The sequence below is a fragment of the Mizuhopecten yessoensis genome, unplaced genomic scaffold (genome assembly GCF_002113885.1).
Source record: "Mizuhopecten yessoensis strain PY_sf001 unplaced genomic scaffold, ASM211388v2 scaffold7903, whole genome shotgun sequence".
Lineage (NCBI taxonomy): Eukaryota > Metazoa > Mollusca > Bivalvia > Pectinida > Pectinidae > Mizuhopecten > Mizuhopecten yessoensis.
In genome coordinates, this window is record NW_018407280.1 from 792,688 (window position 1) to 814,486 (window position 21,799).

The following is a 21,799-nucleotide window of genomic DNA, read 5'->3' on the forward strand; positions in this document are numbered from 1 at the left end:
AGCTAAAATTTAACTGTTACAGTTTAGATGTGGCTTTTGGATGTCATACCTATATATTAACTCATTCACCCCTGAAAGTTCATAATGAACTATGCCAACCTTTGAATTGGAAGAGTTCAAATGTGTCTTCAGGGGTAAATGAGTTAACACATATAGGTGTCAACCTCTGAAACCTCCAATGAGGGAGATCTCCCTCATTCCACAATTCCAATAAGGGAGAAAGTGCATGAATTTGAAACTGCTTTTCCTCAATTTATTTTTCCTTTTCTATGTATGAAAATAACTCCCAATAGCATCCATTTGATTCAGACACACCTGTTATGATCATTACACCCACCCTGCAGTAACTAGGAGATCACTTGATCACAGAATGTAGATTTAGAGTTTGTGTGAGTTTGGACTTGAATGAGAAGACTTTGAGAGGAGGTAAATTTTGGTCAAAATGAAGGGTGGGTTGCCAGCTATGGGAGGGAGTGTCCCTCCTAATGAGGGAGGGTTGCCAGCTATGGGAGGGAGGCTCCCTCCTAATGAGGGAGGGTTGCCAGCTATGGGAGGGAGTGTCCCTCCTAATGAGGGAGGGTTGCCAGCTATGGGAGGGAGTCTCCCTCCTAATGAGGGAGGGTTGCCAGCTATGGGATTGACTCTCCCTCCACATGAGGGAGGGTTGACAGCTATGGGAGGGAGTCTCCCTCCACATGATGGAAGGTTGCCAGCTATGGGAGGGAGTCTCCCTCCACACGAGAGGGTTGCCAGCTATGGGAGGGATTCTCCCTCCTAATGAGGGAGGGTTGCTAGCTATGGGAGAGAGTTTCCTTCCACATGAGGGAGGGTTGCCAGCTATGGGAGGGAGTCTCCCTCCTAATGAGGGAGGGTTGCCAGCTATGGGAGGGAGTTTCCCTCCACATGAGGGAGGGTTGCCAGCTATGGGAGGGAGTCTCCCTCCTAATGAGGGAGGGTTGACAGCTATGGGAGGTAGGGACTCTCCCTTGACAGCTATGTTTACATTTTATTCCCCTATTTTTCATGATTTAGATTTGTTTGTAAACAACATGATGGACATGAAATCAACATCACATTCTAACTATGGACCTTATACTTGTTGGATGACATGTTCATTTTTCATATCAGATGGTCAGAAAAACTTATCCTTGAATTCAATTAAAAAGAATATCAAAATGTATTTTTTTTTTAGAAAACCTTAAAATAATTTCATATGGATATGATACACTTCATTTTTCTTGGCATAAATGGGGTAGAAAACAAAATTTACAAGGAGTGTAGAAGTCTGAATAATAAATAAATAAATACTTGGAGTGTTGATGTCTGCAAATAGACAACAAAAACTTACAAGAAGCGTGGATGTCCGAGGAAAACAACTTGGTCGGGGTAGAAGAGTGAGCGGGAGGCACTGTTGGCAGGATCGGTGTAGGTCGGGGGATCGGAGAACACGCCACTCCCAGTCCTGGAATAACAAATGCAGTGTACAACAGCCATCATGTCAGTGGTGTCGTCATACCTTTTATATGTCATTTCCTCTACTTCCGAGGAAGCAAGATGAAGGTTACTATAGAATCAAACATTTATTTACGCCCTTGAAGAAGGCCAGGAGGCTGAAATAACGGGACTTAAAGTAACAATTGTCCTATCTTTAAAACATTTCAAGGACACAAACTTTTGTTTGTGTCAAAAAATCGCTTAGGAAATCATCTGTTGTAATTAAATACATTTGGTACAATGCGTCATTGCAGACTCATAACAAAATTTAGTTACTTATTTCAAAATTTAATAAATTTCTCTTTCACTTATTACAAAACAGATCTGTGAAGTATCACAAATTATTCTTGGCATTCATTTCAAGATTGCATAATTGATTGGTGAGGTTCACAATTGATTACAGATTTTTTTTAAGGTATTCATTTACAGGTAAGTTAATAATTGATATGATAGCTGGGATGCAGTCCATTTTTTTTTTTTTATTACAGGTACAGGTATTGTTTACCTAGGGTAGGAGGTCAAACTTAGTGGTACTTCATTTGGTCCAAGGCATTTCTGAATTTCTTCTCTCCTGCAGAAAAAAAGATAAAAGTCTAAATTCATCAATTTATTCAAAAGAGTGAGAATGTTGCTAGATCTTGGGTTTGCATGGGAATTTTCCAAGTCATGTACCATTTTTCTAAATCCATATTTGCCCATGAAAATTTATCAATATCCCCGAAACCAGGAAAACAGTTTCCAAAATCTGGGATCATAGAAACTGTTTTCACTATGGGGCCATGCAAGCTACTCACTGCCTCTGTGACTATGCAGACCATTTCCAGACCCTGGAGCCATGAAAACAGCCTCCTGACTCTAAGGGTTCCGAAGAAACCACTTATTGTCTCATTCCAAGAAGACTGTTCCTTATAATTGACCATAGGGTCATCAAGACATTTTCTGGATTCTGTGGACTTTCTGTGGACTTTCACTTGAAAAAGCATAGCCAGACTGGGATTCGAACCCAAGATCCCCTGAATGCTCTAACCAATTCAGCTACCTGGTCACAGTTGATTGACCCAGTCCAGTTCCACTGAATTCCTCTTTCCCTCAACAAAGTCAAGACACACAAGACCCTATACCCTCTCGCAAAATTTGTAAAAAGAGAAAGAGAAAAGCACAGCCAGACAGCTTTGAGCCCGGGACCCACCAAACTCTAACCCGACGCTCTAACCAGGTGAGCTACCTGGTAACAGGTGATGAACCCAGTCCACTTTCGCTACATATATTCCTCCCTCCTTCCACAAGGTCTTTGACACTGAAGACACATGAGACCCTATACCAACCTCTGTGAGCATATTTCGTTTGATGCCATATTTGCAACAGGAGAAAGAGAAATGCAGGGCTAGACAGGGATTTGAACCAGGGACCGCCAAACTCTAACCGGACACTAACCAAGTGAGCTACTTGTATTATCAAACATATTCATTTCTATCCTTTTAATGAGATAACCTTTGAACTGTAATCTCTAACCTTAGTTTCATATTGGCCTCCACCACATTGAAGTGGGCAAAGAGTCCGCCGTATGGTTTGCCAGGGGTACCCTCCACCATGTAGGATGCATACTCCGGTCGCCATGTCGACGGATGGTCGCTAGACAATAATACAACAAAAAGTGAAGTCATATGAATAATTTGAACAAAATGTAAATACAGTGAGCACACTGAAACATTTCCTTGTGAAATAAATACAAATAATCAATGTACATGAAACATAACGAATAATTCATGAACCTTAAATGTGGTAAAAAAAACATGGACATTAAAGAAGTTTCATGAATAAAATATTGAAATTTTCAGTAAATGAATAAATAATGCATGAAACTTTTATAAAAACAGTTCTAATCAATGATGTCCAATAACATCATGTGATCATGTGACCAATGGTATTTGTGATCATGTGACTAGTGATACTGGAAATCATGTGACTAGTGATACTTATGAGCATGTGACCAGTGATACTGACGATCATGTGATCAGTTATATTGATGATCATGTGACTAGTGGTACTGATGATCATGTGACCAGTGAAACTGGTGATCATGTGACCAATGATACTGGTAATCATGTGATCAATGATATCTGTGATCTTGTGACCAGTAAAACTTGTGATCATGGTCATGTGACCAATGATACTGATGATCATGTGACCAATGATACTGGTGATCAAACAGCTAACTAGTGCTACCAATGATCATGTGATCTTGTGATCAGAGATCATTCAAACATTTTACTGCGGTCATTTCAGGATAGAACTATACAGACAAAACACATCAGCTAGAACGTCTATACAGGTACACATATAAAAAACTTGTAGGTATGAGTCAGCAAAGTATGAGGGAAACTACCTGTGTTACAGGAATGTGCTGAATCACCCAAACATATACAGCTCTGATGAGTAACCGGTCCATACTGATCAGTGTGTATAACAATTCTAGTGCGAATTATTGTTATACTCAGTGTTACTCTCCATGATAAGTAATCTTTTCATACTGTCCTCATACTGTTACTCAGTCATAATTCAACTTTTCACAATCAACCTTCATGATAAGTAATCTTTTCACAATTAACCTCCATGACAAGTAATCTTTTCACAATTAACCTCCATGATAAGTAATCTTTTCACAGTTACCCTCCATACTAATCAATCTTTTCATAATGATCTTCCATGATAATTACTCTATTCTCAATTACCAAAACACAAAAATCATTTTAGACTTAGAAACATTATCTCTCCGATTATCTGTGAACGTGCCCACGACCATGTTCAGTGATCTGTATATTATATGTTTACGTAGCCATGACTTTGGAAGTTTCTTCTCTGACCTACATTTCTCACATAATAGATGATGCAGCAGTTTCACAAGGTCATTGATTTTATTTAGTATCACGTTAAATGTTGGCAACCGAGTTGTATTTTGAGGTTAGAAACAAAAATATGAACCAAAATTTGAAGTAGAAACAGATTATTGTGTCATGGAGGTATTACCTGGTTAATACACCAAAGACTTCAATGGTACGCTGTTTGATTAAAAAAATAAATACCTCAAGAAATAGAACGAAAATGAAAATAAAATAATAAATGTGACACAATGGCATATAAAGGAATAATACCTTTAATCTAAGAATACCTGAAAAGAAACAGTAATATATTATATAATCAATGGTAATTCAGTGAATTTCAGTGTTAACTGTAAATATTAAGACTTACTGGGGAGTTTCCTTCTCCTGTTGCTGTAGAATGGCCAGCACTCGATCAGCATCCAGACGTAGTCGGGCCGTCTTCTTCTCGTCATCAAATTTCACCAGCATGTATTCAACCTAATAAAAGGCATCCATCCTTCAATATATGACTGTTATCCGTATTATAACCAAACCAGGTGATTTTGTGTACAAATTCTAAAACTTCAAGCAATCAGAAGATGAACGGTCGTATTTTGATTGATTGGGGCTTTATAATTACTTCTTCATAAATTCTGTTGCATCTTACTGGGTCACATGACATTAGCGTGTCTACAGACATACACTAATTTAGCTATGGAGATAAGAGACTAACAAGATGTGTCAAGAGTGAGGAAACAGGCTATACCAAAGGGAACATACTATTAAAGAATATGACAGACTTACTAGAGTTGCCTAGGGAGAAAACTGGTTGACTATAGGTGTCTAAGAGACAACGAACTAGCCAGGGATACCTCTAAGAAGACAACTGGCTAACCAGGGGTACCTACATGTAAGGAGACGTGAACAGGCTAACCAGGCAACAAACTAACCAGGCAACAGACTAACCAGGGGTACTTAATTATACAAGGAGACAACAGGCTAACCAGGGGTACTTAATTATACAAGGAGACAACAAACTAACCAGGGGTACCTACATGTAAGGAGACGTTAACAAACTAACCAGGCAACAAACTAACCAGGGGTACTTAATTATACAAGGAGACAACAGGCTAACCAGGGGTACCTACATGTAAGGAGACGTTAACAGGCTAACCAGGCAACAAACTAACCAGGGGTACTTAATTATACATGGAGACGTCAAAAGGCTAACCAGGGGTACCTACATGTAAGGAGATGTTAACAGGCTAACCAGGCAACAAACTAACCAGGGGTACTTAATTATACAAGGAGACAACAAACTAACCAGGGGTACCTAGGAATACAATGGGCTAACTAGACAACAAACTCCAGGGGTACCTAATAATAATCATATAAGGAGACAACTGGCTAACTAGGGGTACCTAGGATGAAACTGGCTAACCAGGGGTACCTAAGGAGACAACTAGCTAACTAGGGGTACCTAGGGTGAAACTGGCTAACCAGTCAACAATCAAACTAACCAGGTGTACCTAGGAATACAATGGGCTAACTAGACAACAAAATCCAGGGGTACCTAAGGAGACAACTAGCTAACTAAGGGTACCTAGGGTGAAACAGGCTAACCAAATAATAATCAAACTAACCAGGGGTACCTAGTTAGAAGACAACCGGCTAATTAGGGGTATCTTAGAAGACAGACAACCGGCTAACTAGGGGTACCTAGGGAGACAATTGGCTAACCATACAACAAACTAACCACAGGCATTCAAAAGACAATTGGCTAACCAGGGGAACCTCGGTAGACAACAAAATAACCAGGGATACTTCAGGAAATAACAATATAATATAATCAGTGGTACCTAAGGAGACAACCGGCTAACTAGGGGTACCTATGGCGATAATGGGCTAACCAGACAACAAACTAACTAGGGGTACCTAGGGAGACAATTGGCTAACCAGACAACAAACTAACTAGTGGTACCTAAGGGAGACACGGGTCAACCAGAGGTACTTAGGGAAACAATGGTCTAACCAGTGCTAACTAAAAAACAAGCCTACAGTTAGTTACCCTACATGAAAGCTGAATGGATGTGTTTAAGGAAAACATCAGGGTATATATGGAGTGCTTACTTTGGGAGACACCAAACAAACAAGGGGCTCCTAGTGGAAAGCAACAGGTCAAGTGGAGATGCATTATAAGGAAACAATTGGTTTAGTAATGTTTCCTGTGGAAGTGAAAAGGCTATAGGTTTGTAAAAAGATAACAAACAACCAAAGATACCCGAGAGTTGGAGTGTCAGAAAGTGTAACGGTGGCTAATGTTTATACATGTATGTAGATCTACGGCTATAAGGGAACCTGCAAATCACACATTTGATCTTCAGTTCAATATTTATAATAGAATTTCAAACTATGACTGAGTGTAGTATTCATGTTTTTCTGCATAAAGATCCAATTTGATGATTGTCCTTGATGATCAGATACATGTATGTATCAGATCACATTTTTTTATGTGAAAATATAACAAATTATAATAAAAGAAAAACTATCGGGACTCACGTTCATGTGCACATATAACAATGTTGGCTCCGCTCCAAGCATTCCAGTTATTGACTGTGATTTCCCCCTATTATTCCCTATAGTGTATTTCCTATCATTTGTGAACCACTTTGAGATGACCTGCCAGCCAGGTTGTGTTAAGGTGGTATTTAAGAACCTCAAAATATTATTATTATAACATAATAGTCTGATGTTTTTGATAGAAGTCTTTACTTTATTTATTTTAAATGAAAATATTTCCACATAGTCTCTGTTCATATTCAGTGTTTTTTTCCTTGATTTTACAACAGCATGTTCCTATATGATTTTGGAAACTAGAGCATTATTTTTAATGAAATTGGGAATATTTCCTCCTTCTTTGGAAAATAAGGTACTTTTTAGCTTGGGAAACAGCCTGTATTCGACTGTAAAACTGAGCAAAACAAATCATTGTTATTACTAGTATCTGTTACAGTATACTACTTTGCATAGCTGTCAACCCTCCCTCATTTGGAAAGAGACTTTTGACCAAAATTTACCAATCTCCCCGAAAACTCCCTCTATAATTCCAAACTCACACAAACTTAAAATCTACATCCTGTGATCAAATGATCTCCTAGATACTGCAGAGTGTGTGTGATGATCATAATAGGTGTGTCTGAATCAAACAAATGTTTTTTGTAGCTATTTTGATGCATACATAAAAATGGAAAGACAAATTGTGCAACGTTGTTTTATTCGCGTTTCAAGCTCTGTCTCCCTCATTGGAAATGTGGAATGAGGGAGATCTCCCTCATTGGAGGTTTCAGAGGTTGACACCTATATGTTTCTGATAAGTACAAATAGAAATATTTTATTATCTAGTCAGCATTGATTTGATGTACAAAAAATGTACCCCAGTATAAATATACACGTTTGAAAATATTGAGATATTTTTATGTATCAGTGACGTCAGGGATTTCTGTATTTCAAAACAGAAAGAGATTCTAAGTTGATTTAAAATTGTCTAAAAACAATTTAAGACCTTTTACTGGTTCAGTTTGGAAAATTTACAGAAATTTAAATGTCAATTTAATTGACCATTTAAGATTTAAACAAATTCAAGTAGTTTTCAGTCAATAATTCTCTGTTTTTACATAATCCGTTATATTACAGACAAATCTGTGTGTTGTAAAAATCAGTTGATAAGATTAAGTCTATTGATTAGAGTCTAACAGAACATGCAATAAAATCAATGAATCATGAATTTAAACAAGTGACTTTACGTCCCTAGCAGATGTCCATTCGATTGGACATCACAAGTGACCAAAGCATATACTGTATCTTAGAAATCAAGCTAGCTCATTAAATTATTATCTTTTCAGAGCAAATCTAGTCGGTTCAGCTGATTGCGGGTGTGAGCATTCCTGTGAAGATTGTTATCATTTTTTCCTTATTTGTCCTTTGTATTCTAATTTACGAAGAACATTCATTACCGAATTAGAATGGTATGAGTATACATAAACGTAGATATTCTTTGTAAAGGAGACCCCCCAAAATCTCACCAAATGATAATATGAAACTAGCCAAAGCTGCACAGCATTTCCTGGGAAGATCGGGTAGATTTGACTAACTATCAACCCCATCCCTTTCCTTCCAACCTCCAACCCCAGTCCTATCTCCTGCTTCTTCTCTTACTCTCTCTCTCTCTCTCTCTCTCTCTCTCTCTCTCTCTCTCTCTCTCTCTCTCAATTTCTCTCAATTAATACAATTCATTAATAGCATATTTATTTTCTTACCATCATGTGACAATTGTGTATTATTGTATTTGTCTGTATTACGGGAGAAGTCAATTAATAAGCTGGAAAAACTTACTGACTTATTTTCTCAATAAAATATGTTTAAACCAAAAGCATATATTCACTTTCCTTTAGATTCCTTATAACTGGGTGGAATGTCGTTGTCTACTTACCCCCACAAACTTACTCTTAAGGGTGTCATAATACACCTGACATGTATTGTGATATATTGCAATACACAAGGAATGTATTGATATGTAACCCAATATTGTTATAAAGTAATTTCGTAAAATGGTGGTCAATTAAAAAATATATATATATTCAAAATTGTCTTCGAACAGTCATATATCATATTGATCACATATAGATTTCAAATTTTAGTCAAATCAGCGTTACTTATGAAATTTCAACTGAAATCTAATTCCCTACACTATGATCATTGACATATCTGTTCGAATTGTTGTAATTTGCAATACAGCGATATTTCTGTAGTTAGGATGAGAAATAGTGACAAAGATAGTGTTGTCACTGGGGTTCGACCCCACGACCCTTGGCTATCCAGCCTGATGCTCTACCGCTGAGCTAAAGGGAAATTCCGTATAGCTCTTGACGCTTGTAAGGCAACTTAAGTAATCCACATGTTTTATATTGATTCGATACAATATGCCTGTGTGCTGCGTTATATTGGATTCTTAAAATAAAATGTGACAGCCCTGCTCACTCCTCTAAGCTAGACTAAACTGACTTGTTAACTAACCCCCTCCAACTCTCTATCCTTACCCTATGTTTACTTACCCCCTCCCCCTTCTCTCTTTCTTTCCAGAGAAACGGACGCACTCAAAGAAGCAAATTTCTTCAGATAATTAACACCCACTGGCCCACAACTTTCCCATCAGAAGTAATTATTGAAAAGTTTAACGTACCTCGTCTCCCCAGTAGAGTACGTCTTTCTTCATATCCTTCAACTTTCTGTACATGTTTATAAACTGTCGAATGCCATGCTTTCTCACGTGGTCAGCGTGCTTCTTGGTATCCTCCCAGCTGAGAGGGGATCCCTCTGACAACAATCCCATGTTACAGTATGTATTAATGTTAGCGAATTTAGAGTGTCAGAAAGCGTAACGGTAGCGAATGTTTATATAGAGTTATTACGTTGATGGTACACGCTACTCACCCGAGCACCTGTTCAACGTTTGTGGACGATTTTAAAACTGCGACTGTATTATTCAGGTTTTACTGCGTAATGTTCTGACCGGATGACCGTCCCGGATGATCCGTTATAATCATAGCAACTGCATTTTCTTTTCAAAATGAAAGATCTTTCTAGAAATAACATTATATATGAAAGTATATATATATGATCATGATCACATGTAATATAATTTTGGCTCGTCTCCAAGCATTCCAGTTATTGACTTGTGTTCATTTCAAACTCTTGGCTCTGATCATATGGAAACTAAAATATTTTAACGATTGATATATATATATAGATCACGGACTTTAATCTTATTCGTGTAAAGTTAGGTCTGTACTAATTTATATAATTATACAGATCACGGAATTAAATTTAAGTTGGTGTACAGATACACAGATAACGTTACACAGATTTTATTCTGACTGTAAAACTTACAAAAGTCCTCTGCTGTCAGCTCAATACGGTTTCAACAAATTCTGACAAATTCAAGAGCATAGACATTTGAATAACATTAATCTTTAATACCTAGACAGGCGCGTAGCTAGCCCCTTTACCATGTGTAAGCCCCGATATGGGGTTGCCGAAGGCAGCCCCCCCCCCCCCCCCCCCCCCCTCGAAGCGCGTAGCGCGAGCAGGGGATGGTACGGGAGTGGGTCTTCCCCCTTCCGTAAGGGGGGTCTCCCCCATGAAAAGTTTGTTTTCTAGAACGTCTCAGGAGCCAATCCCATTTCCCACGTCCTGATGTCTGAGATAATGATATGTTGTAAACTATAATATAGTTTTAAAAAAAGGGGCCGGACTTGCCCCGGTCTCCCCTACACATGTATAATACATGTGTAGGGGGGACCGGGGCAAACACGGCCCCTTTTCTTTTTTTCAAGACGTTATGGGAGGCATGTACTATACTGTTGAAATGCATATTTATATATGTCATTTAGAAAAGAAATGTATTGTCTTTCATAATATAATAACCAAATCGTAAACAAGACCATATTTTGGTAATTATTGGACTTTTAAGGTCGAGAGAGTTGGGGGCCGGACGAGCCCCGCCCTGAGGCAAATCCGGCCCCTACCAGGGCAAGTATGGCATGAAGGATAGAGAAGACAATTTACTAATAAGTGTATGGAATTTCATTCAATTCTGTTGGAAAATAAGTCCAGAACAAATCAGTGAATACAAAGAAAAAAATACTTATTTTTTGCGACGTAAAAATATTATTTTTGTGGTCAATTGGGTGACGTTATCATTAGTGACGTCACTTGGCACAATAATAGTTGCATTCGGGGTGGCCTAATGTGCCCCGGCAAAAGGGGCCGAACGTGCCCCAAATTGATATTTTCATAAAAAAAACCACCATTGATTGTCTGTGTCCACTGTGCCTTACTCGGAGTCGTTTGCGCCAGACGTGAGTTTCTCAATTTACTCAATCGAGCAGTTTAGTTCCGCCTGGAACTGTCCATTAATGCAATGGACATTTCTAAACTTCATACATTTTTGTACTAACTATTAACAATGTATCATATCTGAGGAATTACATATGTATACTATATATTCAAAACTTAAACTCCACTTTGGATTCTCCAGTGATGGTTTAGGCAAGACTCGAAAACATCAGCTCTGGTGACATAACACATTAAGCATGTGTAGATACAGAGAGTAGCCTGATCAGCACTGATGATCTGACAGAGGTGTCTCAAAATTACAATATATATGGCCGAGTGATGTAAGACCGGTCACGATATGATTTCGGACTCTTTCAAAGCCATTTTCAATGGTAATTTTCAGTAATAACTTAAAAATCCTGTTCGCTTATGAAATTGAAGAGACAATGTATGATAGAGTTATCTCTCTTGCTCCAATTGGAAGCATCCGGTTTTGCCGAAGCTAATAAAAGCGGGATTTTTTTAACAGGAGGTAAGTAAATATCTAACGTTTATTCAGTTACAAATCATTTTATTTACAAATGTTCATTTGATTTATCGCCTAATGAAAGGTTTCCGCACAGATTGTTTTCAAACTGTATCTCGTCGGTTAAAACATGACCTGCTTCACCCTGTACACGATGATATTTAAGACGTTTGGCCATCGTCTGCAACTGAACTGACACAAAATTACCGGAAAACGTAAGAATCAATAACAGATTAAAAAAACCCGCATAAATGTACAGTTTTGCTTAATACAATTTTTATCTTGCTCAAAATGAACCCATGCCTGGGAAAACAGTGATAGAGTTTTACATTTTATCCATGACGATGTGTTAGCTAATTAATAGTAATTATGAATAAATAAATAAAAAATAAATATAAACACAAAGCCTTTTCTCACCTCACTTGCTTTTAGCGGTTGGAATTCATGACTGAGCATACATTTGTAGTTGATCATTTTGTGTATTTAGGCACTTTTTACCATTCTGAAATATTTAACCCGTTCTCAACTTAAAATTTGGGAATGGAGACTTAAGAATCTTCGAGATACACCATTTTGAGAATATGTTTAATGGGTTAAGAATCTTTGAGATAAACTTTTTTAAGTATATGCTTAAAGTTAAGCACTAAGAATGGGTTTAAGAAGTTTCGAGATTCCGGGGCCAGGTATTTTTTTGTAGTTTGACAAACGTACGATAGTGTCGGATGCAAATGAGGCTACTAGTTCTCCTTGCCAATTTTTTCCACTTCCGAAGAGGAAATGAGACATTCTTATATCAATAAACACTGTTTGCAAAGAAACGCCAATCTTGTTTCGCAATGAACTTCCAATTTTCATCAATTTTAATCAGAAAAAAATGAAAAATAACTTACCATCAACAAAAACCGATATATAAGAAAGACTTCACAAAAAAAATTAAAAAAATAGTAACATATTATATTTTTATGTACACACATTTTTAAAATTATTTGAATTCGTTCATGTTGATGTATTGAAAAATCAATTAAATATGTGTTATTTTGAAAACAATTTTTTTTTCATAATTATTTTGACGATCAATGATCATATTCGTGCGGATAACGCTGGAGAATTTCTTTTTAGCGTATTTGAGTAATCATTCTTTGAACACTGAATCAAAATAGAGACACGGAAACATATGACGGCTACTTCAGACAGATGAAAGGTAGGGTCAACGCCTATGGAGATTTAACATTAGCGTCGGCCCCCGCTTGGAACTACAAAACAAGATAAATACAAAAAGGTATGGGTATAGGAAGCGAGTCTATTTTTCACACTTGCTTGAAAATTGGCTACCAATAATAACTTTCATCACTAAGAATTTCCAAAAAAATAACAACCGGTAAATTTGTCATATAACACTTCTGATTCAAGAAAAGAAAAACATTGCTTTCTTTCCACTTTTCCTTTATGTTGCGTTTCTTCATGACCAAATGTCGTTGGGTCTTGATTTTTAATAGGTAGGTTGTTCATGTGAATGGATTTAAGTTTTGTAAACATTGATGACCTTAACCGTCGTTCAAGGTCACAAAATCAAATTTGCTAGAATAAAATGTTGGTATGGGGAGTCAGACAAGGATATTTTCCCTTGCTTACTTGTTTAAATTTAACGATTTAAAATAACGTAATATTCCTTCATACTTTGACTAGTGAATAGGCAAAAGGCAAAATCAAATAATAACTAGAACTGTAAGCCAACGGTTATTATTCGGTTAACTAATAACACCTGCTCCTATATAAACCAGAACTGTAAGCAAAGGGCCAACTAAGGCAAAGCATTGCAAAGCAAACCATAGTCACCCATCGGTAATTTGTTAAGTATATAGGTCACTGACATACCTCCTGTACTCCCTTCCAATGCCAAACAGCCCAGATGAACCAGTTTTGCTGAAATCGTCCTAGTAGTTAAGAAAGAGCTGTCAAGACAACGTATTTTAACAAAGGGCCTCAACTCCTTAAAAATGGTCGAAATGAAAAAATACTACCCTGATGCACGACATAAGGGGGGTAATTACCATATCTGTAAACTTTCATTGAAATCGGCCCAGTAGTTTATGAGGCAGACAAAGTTTTGTTCCCAACAAAGGGCCATAACTCCTCTTAAAGGGTCGGAATGAAACGTACTACTTGGATGTACAATGTCAGGGGGCAGTTATATAATTACCATATCTTTAAACTTCCGTTGAAATTGGCGCCATAGTTTTGGAGGAGTTGTCTGGACAAGTATTTTTCAACAAAGGGTCATTTCTCCGTAAAAAAGGGTCAGATGGAAAAAAATAATACCTGTATGAACAACACCAGGTAGTAGTATCTGAAAACTTTTGTTGAAATTGACCCCCTGGTTTTGGAGGAGATGTCATGACAAGGATTTTTCAATAAAGGGCCATAACTTTGTAAAACAAGAATAAGAATGAAAAAATAATGCCTGGATGCACAACTTCAGGTGGTAGTAATCATATCTGGGAGTTTTCGTTGGAATTGGTTTATTACTTTAGAAGGAGTTCTCTGGACAAACTTTTTCTACGGACAGATAGACGGATGGACAAGTTGATTCCAGTATACCCCCCTTCGTTGCGGGGGTATAATTAAGTGTATAATAGTTTTAAAATTAAGATTATGTTATTATTTTTATATTATTGCATATCTCTGTCTATAACACAATCTCAACCTTAAGTAGTTCTCCAGAGGAACGATTACTTTGGCAGAATACATATTCATGAGTTATTACTGTTGCACATAACTTTCAAACATACGTAAGATAATAAAGTGTTTTGGTATAATACAAAAACACAAAATGTATCGGTATTTAAAAAAGTACTTTACCGGTTTTGATATTTCATAAAAATGATTCTGTAGACAGAATATACATATGGAAAGTTTTTATAGAAGTTTAAAATATAGACTACCATTGTAACTATATATAGGCAAGTTGACAATGTTGGTTATATTTTAAATTTTGTAAAACAAAATGCATGTTTTTATAATTAAAAGTATCACTACGCTTACTTCATGTATACCAATATGACATATTTCGTATCACAATAACAGAAATTTTATGCACTGTACACTATCATAATTCATTTTCTAAAGAACATTCGCCTGTGACATTTATCTATCATTTTGTTAGGATAACCCCGTCACTCAACCTGGTGTTATGCAAGGAGGTCCACTACGTTTATCAGTTGTAATTATGAATAACCATTTATGCAGTTATTGACCATTTTTATGTATCTACATATGGCAAAAGAATAAAAGAAATCAAAGAGGGGGCCAAATGTTGACCCCAGCTTTGTTTACAATTGTTTCTGATCTTTTTTTTAATACAGTTTTATGTAGCTTTTTATTTTGTTTCCATTAGTAGACTGTGCACATGTCTATGACAGTCATCTGTAATTTCAACAGTATTCTACCGATATGAGTACGAAATCGCGGCTGCTTTTTAAGTGTGCGGAAACCGATAAGGACAATCACTATATATATATATATATATTACTTGTTTATCCTCTGATATTTCAAGTAATATTTACTTTCATATAATTGAAGAAAGGCGAAACATTTTAAGGCCAAACAAAATAAACATTTGTTTCTACTAATATGTCAGAAAAAATTGGAGTAGGTAGGTAGCATATTTTGTTTTAATATTATTTTTACAAAGTCTATATAGGAGAGTGATCTTGACGTTAACAGTGCTTCAATGAAGATGGCCATACAAAGTTTCGAGTAGGCACAAACAAGTTGGGTAGGTAGGGTTAGCAGAAACAAACAATATTTTTACATGGCCTTAGATATTATTGTCCGACTTAATATCACCTTTGAATAACAACAACAATGCTGATAATAATAATAATAATAATAATTAGATGTTCGTTGGTCCGCTCAAAGCGGTTCACAAATTATTACCCGTGGTTATAGGGCCTTTGCAACCAGCCAATATCTTTCTAAACTCCATGGGGTGCTGCCATTTCGGCGCTCACAGCTAGCATTTATCAGTTCCAGCACTGCCAAATCACGTACTCATTTACAGCTGTGACTGGAACAAGCGGAGTAAAGTATCTTGTTCATCTTGCACAACACAATGCCGTGACTCGAACCCGCAACCCTTTGGTCGCGAGCCCGGCGTCCTACCACTAGACTACCGTGCCTCCTTGTGTAACGTGTGTAATCAGTCCTCAAATACACGCGTAAGCTTAAGCTTGTCTTATATATATGCCTAATATCATTTTTAGCCCACCATCATCTGATGGTGGGCTATTCAAATCACCCTGCGTCCGTGGTCCGTCGTCCGTCCGCCGTCCGCCGTCCGTCCGTCGTCCGTCATTAAACAATTCTTGTTATCAGTATTTCTCAAGAAGTACCATAGAGGTCTTTCTCAAATTTTATATGTAGGTTCCCCTTGGTCCTAAGCTGTGCAGGGCAACTTTTGAGACTGATCGGATAAACAACATGGCCGATAGGCAGCCATCTTGGATTTTGATTGTGAAAGTTTGTTATCGCTATTTCTCAAGAAGTACCAAAGAGGTCTTTCTCAAATTTTACATGCAGGTTCCCCTTGGTCCTTAGCTGTGCTGGGAAATTTTTTGAGAGTGATCGGATAAACAACATGGCCAACAGGCAGCCATCTTGGATTTTGATAGTGTAGGTTTGTTACTGCTATTTCTCCGGAAGAACTAGAGGGATCTTTCTTAAATATTATATGTAGGTTCCCCTTGGTCCTAACTGTGCAGGGAAATTTTAGAGACTGGTCGGATAAGCAACATGGCCGACAGGCAGCCATCTTTGATTCTGATAGTGAAAGTTTGTTATCGCTATTTCTCTTGAGTACGGGAGGGATCTTTCTCAAATTTTATATGTAGGTTCCACTTCATCTCTCGTTGTGCATGTTATATTTTGAGACTGATCATAAAAACAAAATGATTAAAAGAAGAACTAAACAGATCTCTCTCATATTGCAATGATCGATTCTATTTCTTTGGTTGGCTTTCATACACATCAGTATTAAATTTAGATCAAAAGTTACCTCAAGGTGCATTTACTGTTAACATGACTCGATCAAACAGATTAGAGGAAAGAAGAGAAAAGATCGAACTGAAAAAGAACTAATGAAGATGGTACAAAGGTGGGCGCCAAGATCCCTCTGGGATCTCTTGTTTAGTTATAATTTGGTTTAATATTTTTATGTTTTAGATTATTTTCATCATTTTGAGATTTATTTTATTCAGGTTGAATTAATGGTCCCAGTTGTGAAATTCGTCCACCCATTTACTGAAGAGCAATGCAATGCGTAGAATGGTCGAAAAAAAGAAAATGAATAACGCCTAATCCGTGTTTATGCATCGAAATCTGTGAGGCTCATCCTACCGTTCTTTGACACAAGCAGTGACACGATTGCGACGTCAATTTATGCCGCTTGCATTTTTCTTTGATGACGTTGTTGACAGTTTTTCTAAACAAAAAATATTTAAAAAATTGCATAATTAAAAAGAAATCAAAGCTATTTTTTTATCTTTTTTTTTAGAAAGTATATTACATTATTTGCCTTAATACTTTCTGAGATACGAGCTCTCCAGACAGAATTGATCCTCTTTGGGATTGAATGGTATAGATCTCGGATGGTATTTACATATGACTTTTCAGTCATCGTATCAAGTCCGACAATGTACATTGTACTATATGTCTGAGGTGGTGGGATGTCTGTTGGGTGTGTGCTGTGAGTGGTTGTTATCAATGTACAGTGATACGTTGAGTAAATTCCTAGGTGTATATATTTTATTAGATTTTTTATTTGCTATGGGTGACAACTGGACGTCAAATGACAAATTAATCACAAAAATATCAACATAATTCTCAGGACTCACACACGTCCATACTTCGGTCAGGTAGACACCAATGCGCATGTTTGCACTGGCAAAAAACGATCTAGATTCCTACCGGGGAGTAAACTTAAACAAAATAATCCACTGACTAATGTTTAGAGTAATAACATCTATACTGTTTATTTTTATCATACATGCTTTGATGTATTTTACGAAAAAAACGTGTTATAAATGTTGGTATCAAACACGAGTTATCCGGCTTCTAACATCCTCGATACTACTGGGGTTACGCTCAATTTCGCTATTAGGACTTACTTAGAATATGCCAAGACAATATTGAAGGTTCAGTGTGCACCACATTGTGTATGAGACGAGAAGACTAGTTTGTTCCTTAGATATACATCAAAAGATTCTCGACATAACGGTTAAATTGACTGGCTTTGAAGTTGGGTGTTGCTCCAATGTAATTTTCAAAGGACAGGTATCAGCCTAGCAATAGGTAAGGTTGTTATATACTTGCGACCAAACAAATAGCGTGTATTCAGTTTGGAATGAGATATTCCAGAGAGTACAAATGAAGCAAATGTATAAACATATGTTTTCAGCAAATTCAAACATAATTGATAAACTGCGTTTAGTATTATTTACAACTAAAGCCAACCTGGTTGTAAAATTTAGTACAGTTTGTCAATCGTAGTTTTCCTTTACAACTGATGAATATTTAGAAATGATTTAAACAAGTATTATGGCATCGCCCGGTTCTTTTTTATAACCGATAGAAAAGTCAATCTTTGACAAACAAAAGACTTCTAGAAATGTCAATGAAATACCATCAAATGTGTTTATTACATAGCCACAAAGATACAGTGACATAAATAATAGTTATGATAACAATAATGAAAATAAGAAAAGGATCACAATTAAAGTTATACGAGAAAATCATCAACCTATTCAGTGTCAGCACTCTAGCTTCTTCACTTCTTAACATATTTTGATGAGAGTTTATTCACAGAATACCTCCTGACATCGTTTTTGTGTGTCAGGGTTCCAAGGTCAAGGTCAACATATTTCAGGGTATCAGGATCAAAGTAGTTGTAACTGTTTATAGAACATCAAACACTAAAACTAGTTTCACCAGGCGGCGGGAGCATTCATGGCTCACAGACATTTTTTAATTTTCTATATTTATTCTATTGTTTGGACTAAGAAATTGTGAAAGTGTACAGTAAAGTAAGATTTTTTAGATCTAGAATACCATATCATTTTGTTTTATTAAGCTCGATCAGTAAAGCAGCAAGCACATACATGTATCATCAAAATAAACAAACATCGTGATGTAGAGGTCTGCTTTCTTAAAAGTAATATGATGAGAAAAGATGAAATAAAATGACATTTCTTAGGTCTTAAAGACACGACACTTTGCTTAAGAGATCGCCTCACGTAAAATATGAAAAAATCAAAAATGTTTTATTTTATGGGACAGCTTTTGGTACAACATTTTTTTAATATTGACCCACATGCAATACTTTTGTACCACTATAAAATTCTGCCAATCAAGCTTTTTGTATTTTTATCTGAAAGTATTTAACATTTTTATATTTCTCCAAGGCTCAATGAATCAATTCGGCGTTATCAGGATAAACACGAACTGTCTAAAAAAGTGAAGTTTATTTGCAATATGCAAAATAATGTTTTCGAATAAAGACGTACTTTTGTCTTTTCCTCGAATTATGGTAAAGTTGATATGTGTCACATTGATATTCATACCACTACAAGCTTTTTTATGACTGAATTGGTTTTTTAACAAATAGTCTAAAATATTCGAATGTATTGATATTTGATTTCACACAAATTAACCAAAATTAAACTATGCTCTTTAAAATAACCTAAATCTATACACGTCATTTCTCAACTTCATTTCATAATATTCCTCTATATACCTTAATTAACAAAAAAATACTACGAAAAAAATGTGTTAAAGTAGCGTCACATGATAAACCTAAAATAGTCGGGTATCACGTTTATTACAGACAATATATAATTTCTAATGACTAAATGATATATACAGGGAGATGCGAATCATTCAACAGAAACAAAAATCGTATACAAGAGAAAAGATGTATATGCGCAATTTCTGCTGTGTGAAAACGCCTGCAAAAATGACCTCGATTTAAGTATTTTTCATCTGTTATTAGTTTTAAATGAATGACACAGCACTGTTATCTTGGACATTTAATTTACCTTTCCTCCTATATCCAGAACAAAAAGATTTCTGTTAAACACACCAAAGAATTAAATCATATGTGTTTAAATTTGAAATATAATCATACATAATTAAAACAATATAAATAGCTGAGATGGGTACTTCTGTCTTATGGTATAAGAATAGTTTATTCTGAGAACTAAGGATTTCTGGTAAGTATTTTTGAAGGCGTCCAATACTTATTTAAATAGAAATATGTCTATATTTACGAATAATTTGACAACCTTCTTTGTGACCTATTCAGCAGTAAACTGAACAACGTTCTTTGTAATTACATCGAGTGTTTCCTTATCAGTATCCTTCACAATTTCGTTTGCCGATGCTTCTTCAACCTCATTTGAGGATACTGTACCAGATGATCTACCATCTCTACCATATCATTTTTTTCTCATAAAGGTCTTGACAATTTCAAGTTGGGTTTGTTTAAAACTTGTCTTACAAGTTTCAGTAACAGCTGTGTCAACAACTCTCTTTACTAAATTGTTCTTTACAAAAGTCTCTGTGGTTTTCTTAGTTATCTTTTTAGTCGTCTCGGTAACGACTTCATTTCCAGATATGTGTAACAACTTACGACTGCCGATCCCTGACTGAAATTGTACACACCTTCAGCTGCATCTAAAGCTGCGGCTGCCCAAGGAGCTCCAACTTTACCTGTAACATTCATGGCTGCCCATTGCATACTTTCGGGGTCCCTGTAAGCAGCAATTATACTATCAGCCAGTGCAAGTTACATTCAAGTTCACTGATATAGGTATTAATCAAGTACACCTTTGCATTGTTGCCAATGTATAGAATCTATATTAATAAATATTTTACATTCAATAAAAGTTAAACAACGCAGCTGTAAAATTACAGTCAGCGTATAGACGGTTTATCACGTAGAATAATTTCTATATATCTTTCATCTATAATGGCTTACCGTTCGGTTATGTTGAATTATCTTTCACTGTACTGATCCTGTTGTTTTGACTACATGAAAAAGAACAAGTTGAGGTAAAGATTATACTTTTGTTATATACTGCAACCAGACAAACCAGCAAACATAAAACATCATAGCTTGATTGTTCATTAAGATTCATACTTCTAGTTAAAATGATAGTAAAAGCAACGCCTTGTACCAAATATAAGTATGTTCAATTGCTACAGATGTGAAGACAGATGGAAAGGTAATAATATTATAACCTAGAATCCGTAGTGCTTACAAAGCTACCTTTCAGCCGTCCATTATGCTGTATGAAATATTTCAAACGATAAGGTTTGAGGGAGGTATTGGATAAGATTCCTCAAATTCTGAATATATTTTATGTTTTACTTTTACAAATAGCGTTATGCCTCATGTTCACCGAAAACCACAAACAAAATAATTTGTAATGTTGGGATCGTAGGAAGTTTTGAACTTAGTGTCTCAAGATAACAGAACATATCACCTCAGATATCAGACAAATAAATACCCCGTATAAACAATAATTTAAACATATGTTAAGTCTTAGCTAAGATTTTGCTTAGCACGTTTCATGATTCACTGAAGATTTGAATCTTTGCTTAGTCAAATAAGTCAAAGCTTAAAACTTAAGTTCAAATTCTGTCTTAGACTTACGTCTGTTTCATGATCACTGGGCCAGGGTACATGCTATCTAACAAGACGGTGCAATCCAAGTAAAACAAGAGGCCAAAATACATGTATTGCTCACCTGTTCTTTATCTCACTATTGCTACTTTCAAAGAGAGTCAGGGTCGATTCTTCTTCAAACGGACTGATTTTTAGTTCACTATACTTTATGCGCCTTTCTTTAAAACTATTGACACTCGACACGTTTAAAATCTATACTGACGAGTTTTGAACATTTATTAGATAACATGACAGTTAAAGCTGTTGTAAGTCATTTATTGCTTTATCTAATGAGATTTTAAC

General features: G+C 36.2%; 1 protein-coding gene across 5 annotated transcripts in view; it reads right to left on the bottom strand.

The window, feature by feature from the left end:
• Nucleotides 1-21,799, bottom strand: part of LOC110454508 (glutamate--cysteine ligase catalytic subunit-like) — a 53,055-nt gene that overhangs the window by 19,231 nt on the left and 12,025 nt on the right. Inside the window, exons 2-9 of one of the 5 annotated variants that reach the window (XM_021504034.1) lie at nucleotides 20,807-20,856; nucleotides 20,539-20,579; nucleotides 13,651-13,709; nucleotides 9,595-9,728; nucleotides 4,744-4,853; nucleotides 3,007-3,126; nucleotides 2,000-2,065; nucleotides 1,349-1,462 (exon numbers count right to left, since the gene is read on the bottom strand). In XM_021504034.1, coding sequence (XP_021359709.1) covers nucleotides 1,349-1,462; nucleotides 2,000-2,065; nucleotides 3,007-3,126; nucleotides 4,744-4,853; nucleotides 9,595-9,728; nucleotides 13,651-13,709; nucleotides 20,539-20,561 — 626 coding nt within the window. In that variant the 5' untranslated portion in view covers nucleotides 20,562-20,579; nucleotides 20,807-20,856. Of the gene's footprint in view, nucleotides 1-1,348; nucleotides 1,463-1,999; nucleotides 2,066-3,006; nucleotides 3,127-4,743; nucleotides 4,854-9,594; nucleotides 9,840-13,650; nucleotides 13,710-20,490; nucleotides 20,580-20,806; nucleotides 20,857-21,799 lie in introns of those variants that run through there. The other 4 variants (XM_021504036.1, XM_021504035.1, XM_021504038.1 and 1 more) reach the window with 4 other exon arrangements.